Source organism: Pteropus alecto, unplaced genomic scaffold (assembly GCF_000325575.1).
Source record: "Pteropus alecto unplaced genomic scaffold, ASM32557v1 scaffold90, whole genome shotgun sequence".
NCBI lineage: Eukaryota > Metazoa > Chordata > Mammalia > Chiroptera > Pteropodidae > Pteropus > Pteropus alecto.
The window spans coordinates 525,980-530,326 of NW_006429894.1; the positions used below are offsets into that span (position 1 = coordinate 525,980).

Below are 4,347 nucleotides of genomic sequence, written 5' to 3' on the forward strand. Positions count from 1 at the left end.
GGGTGGGCGGAGGGGAGAGGAGGGACCTTCCGAGCCGGCCGTGGGTGCAGAGAGGAAAGGTCCGGCACAGTGGAAGGGCCCTCCGGACTGCGCAGGCCCCGCGGAGGGCTCGCGGACCCTCTGTGACCCCCAGCGCCCCTGCCCGTGCCCCAGGTCCTGACCGGCGAAGACTGGAACTCGGTGATGTACAACGGGATCATGGCCTACGGCGGGCCCTCCTACCCCGGGGTGCTCGTGTGCGTTTACTTCATCATCCTTTTCGTCTGCGGCAACTGTATCCCCCCGAGAGCAGATGCAGGAAAGGGCTTAGGGAGGGGGCTGGGGGAAGGGCTGAAAGCAGGTCAAGGGTGCCCCCTGGCCAGGCGCCAGGCCCTCTGTCTGGAGAGGGCTTCCCAGGCTCCTGGGGTGGGGGGCAGGGAGCTAGGACACCACAAACGCAGGCATTACTACAGGAGAGTTCCTTTTAAGGGGGAGGTGAGCAAGCCAGGGGCACTGGTTGCACCTGGGCTGAATGTGTCCGGGAAGATTGGCAGCCTGAGCACGTAGGAGGAAAGGCAGGCTTGGGGGAGGAGCCGTGGACGATGGGAGGCGGGCGGGGAGGGGCCAGGGCACCAGGCGGTGTGAGCCTGGGCAGGGCAAGAAAAGGCTGGCAGATGGGAGGGGGAGGCGGACGGGGCAGAGGGGGCCGGCTGTGCCCAGGTCCTGATGCCAGCACCAGCGGGGGAGGGAACCCTTGTCCCTCGAGCTCCTGGGTGCCCAGACTGAATCTCTCCCGCAGGGCCTTGCGGGCTCTCCGCACAGCCGGGTGGGGGCCGGGGTCAGCCCCGGGTGGGAAATGGATGGTGCTCAAGGCCACCGTGATTCCAGGCCCCATCATGAGCACCCTCTGCAGGCAGGCTCCCCCGAGAATGCTTGTCTGTGTCCCTGGGCCCATGCCCTCCTTGGGGTGACTCTGGCAAGAGGGGCTCCAGTGACCCCAGCAAGGGAGTGAGGTTAAGTCCTGCGGGAATGCGGGAGGGGAATATTTCAGCCTAGAGCCTCCCCACCCCCACCCCCACCCAACAACCCGAGGCTCCTTAGCTGAATACCCTCAGACATCCTGCTCAATGTCTTCCTGGCCATCGCAGTGGACAACCTGGCCGAGGCAGAGAGCCTGACCTCTGCCCAGAAGGCCAAGGCCGAGGAGAGAAAACGCAGGAAGATGTCAAGGTGGGTGCAGCCTCCTCAGCCACGGTGGCCTCCGGGGCGGGTGGCTCCTGGCACCTGAGGAGCAGGGCCATGCCACTGTGGCAGCTGCCCAGCGTGCGGGCTCCTGCGACCAGCAGATCCAGGGAGGGCTGAAGTCCTGAGAGGTGTCCCCGGGGATGACAGGCGCGTCGCCTTGAGACTGGCCTCGGGGACATGAGGGCAGAGCCGGGCAGCAGGGCCCGGCGACCACTGGGGGCATCCAGGAATTCTCCCCAGCAGCCATTGAGTCGCCTGTCTGGAAGGTCATTTCCCTTGGCTGAGCCTCAGGCTTCGCACCTATGAAGTGGGGTTGACTTCTCTGAGGTCCCTTAAAATTCCCTCCTCTGCGGGTCTGTCGTTCAGCCTCTGTGGCTCCGGTTCCTCCTCGGGGGGAAGCAGGACGGTCTCTCCACAGAGATTCTGCAGCTCTCACTGTGAATGGGCCACCTGGGGACCCGGTCAGAATGCGGGCTCTGGGTCCGAGGCCGGGGCGGGTGGAGCCTGCGTCTCCTTCATGCTCCAGGCGGTGCCCTGGCCCTGCGCAGTCCCAGACAGCGGCCCGCTCCCTCCAGTGCCCGTCCCTGGTGGAGGCAGGAGGAGACAGGAAGGGAGAGAGGCCAGCGACGGAGCCCAGACATTTCCCACGACTTTCCAGAGACTCGCGCTCTGTGGTGGGCTAAGCTCTCCCACGCGGGGAGGGCTTCAGACCGCACGCAAGGCCTCTCCCCGTCAGTGGCCCCGGACTCTGGCTGACCCGTGAGCACTGTTTGGCCGTGGGCGCAAGCTGGGCCACAGGTGCCGTTGTCCCAAAGGACCTGCCCGGGCCCCCAGCCCTTCCCTCTGGGGGCCGACGCTGCTCCCGAAGCCTGAGGTGCAGGGCCCCCAGGGGTGTCTCCAGGCTGAGCAGATGCTTGAGAACTTGCTAGCTGGACCTCCACTTGGGGCTTTCTTGCTTTTTCCGTGCAGGGGGCTCCCAGACAAGCCTGAGGAGGACAAGTCGGTGGTGGCCAAGAAGCTGGAACAGAAGCCCAAGGGGGAGGGCATCCCCACCACGGCCAAGGCGAGCTCAGCACAAGGCCTGCCCAGGGCAGCGGGGAGGGGCGGGCGCTAGGCGGGCGGGTCTCAGCCGGGTGAGCGTACCTCCCCCTCCATCGGGGAGGGTCAGTGGCCATAGCTCCTCCAGGGGTATCCTTTGTGCCGAGGCGCAGGGGCCCCCATCTGGGAGCCAGACTTGAGTCCCAGCCCCGTAACCCAGTCAGGGTGTCCCCTCCCCACTGAGAGGCCCGAGGTGCTCCCCACCTTCTAGCCCCACGGACATGCTTGTCCCAGGCTGGCTCTGCTCACGCTCCCTGGGGTCTGAGGAAGCAGAGCTCTGAGGGTCAGGGCCCGGGCTTGAGGTGGCCGGGGGTCCGGCCCACATTGCTCAGGTGGCTCCTGGAGAACCGGGCAGGGGGCAGAGTGCGCAGGTGCAGGTGGGCTGCGTCCTGGCTGGCTCCACGTGAGCTTGGCCAGCGCATCTGACTTCCTTGGCATGGATGTGAAATGGGAACACTCAGCGGTCGCCTGTCCCCGGGCCGCAGGGAGCATGCTCAGCGGTCACCTGTCCCTGGGCCGCAGGGAGCATGCTCAGCGGTCGCCTGTCCCCGGGCCGCAGGGAGCACAGGTCCTCCAGCGAGTGCTCTGTAAGGGACAACCGCAGTCCTTGTTCCCGTCATCACATTCCTGTGTTCCTTCCGACAGCTGAAAATCGATGAGTTTGAGTCGAACGTCAACGAGGTGAAGGACCCCTACCCCTCAGCTGACTTCCCAGGTGAGCGTCCTGGGACGATGTGGGGAGGAGGCTGGGGCTGGCTTCTCCCCGGGGACGGTCTCTCGTGTGCCCCCTCCCTGGAACCCTCCACCCCCAGCTCGTGAGCACCGGAGATGCTGTGAGCCCAGCCCTGAGACAGAGGACACAATAGCAAGGTCCGGCCTTGCTCCCGGCCCCATTTCTGGAAGCTTCTGGGCCTGACCGTTCAAACCTGCTGCCTGCTTCGGGGAAAGGGAGGCACCTGGGCTGGACTCTGCCGACGTCCTTGTGCCCTGCGCTGGCCTGCCACCGCCTTTGCTTGCTGCTTGCTGGGGGCTCGTGGTGGGGTTCGGAGCACAGAAGCCACGGGAGCAGGAAAGTGTAGAAAGACACCCTCATGTCTCTCTCTCCCCTCCCCACAGGGGACGATGAAGAAGACGAGCCTGAGATCCCAGTGAGCCCCCGACCGAGGCCCTTGGCCGAGCTGCAGCTGAAAGAGAAAGCCGTGCCCATCCCTGAAGCCAGCTCCTTCTTCATCTTCAGCCCCACCAACAAGTGGGTGGCCCCGTGGCTGCCATATGGGGAGACTTACAGGGTTTTCAGAGAGGGCTGACTCCCTGCCCTGAAAAGCCCCGCTCCTGATTCTCCGAGCCTACACTATACTGTGAGAAGCTCATTCCTTTAGCGTACGATCTCGTGCCGTGTCTGAAAGGCTAGCCTCTCTGGGCAAGGTGACGCGTTGGACCGTATCTGTTACTTGCGCCTAAGAGGCTCTGCGTGCACCGGCTCCTTTTCAAGGGCGATTTTAGACAGGACGAGGGGCTGGGACCGGAGGAAGCCGTAGTCCTTGCTGGCTTCATGGTTTCACACCTGTAAAATGCACAGACCAATGTTCGAGGCGTTTCATTTGACCGCCTCAGGGATGGAGCTCAGCCTGCCCCATTCTGGTGGGGACACGGGGGTGGTGGGAGTGTTGGGGAGGGGCAGGCGGTGGGATTGGGAGATAGGACAGAGGCTGCCGGACAGAACGAGGGGTGGGGCCTTCGGCATGCCCAGCCGGAGGACCATGCAGACGCTTGCTACCCTTCTCCACTGACCCAGGAGGGAGGGAGGGAGGGAGGGAGAGAGGGAGAGAGGGCACAGTGTCCCCCCGCAGGACAGAAGCCAGTAAGGCCTGAGCACCCGGCAGCTCACAGCTCCCCTGAACCATCCCCCACCCCTGCCTCCCTTGAAGGATCCGCGTCCTGTGTCACCGCATCGTCAACGCCACCTGGTTCACCAACTTCATCCTGCTGTTCATCATGCTCAGCAGTGCCGCGCTGGCCGCCGCA

At 64.8% G+C, this 4,347-nt stretch overlaps 1 protein-coding gene across 1 annotated transcript in view; it reads left to right on the forward strand.

The window, feature by feature from the left end:
• Positions 1 to 4,347, forward strand: part of CACNA1S (calcium voltage-gated channel subunit alpha1 S) — a 41,606-nt gene that overhangs the window by 16,271 nt on the left and 20,988 nt on the right. Inside the window, exons 13-18 of the mRNA XM_015587339.1 lie at positions 154 to 274; positions 1,095 to 1,209; positions 2,194 to 2,287; positions 2,968 to 3,037; positions 3,439 to 3,571; positions 4,251 to 4,347. The exon at positions 4,251 to 4,347 is cut by the window's right edge and continues 4 nt beyond it. Coding sequence (XP_015442825.1) covers positions 154 to 274; positions 1,095 to 1,209; positions 2,194 to 2,287; positions 2,968 to 3,037; positions 3,439 to 3,571; positions 4,251 to 4,347 — 630 coding nt within the window. The remainder of the gene's footprint in view (positions 1 to 153; positions 275 to 1,094; positions 1,210 to 2,193; positions 2,288 to 2,967; positions 3,038 to 3,438; positions 3,572 to 4,250) is intronic.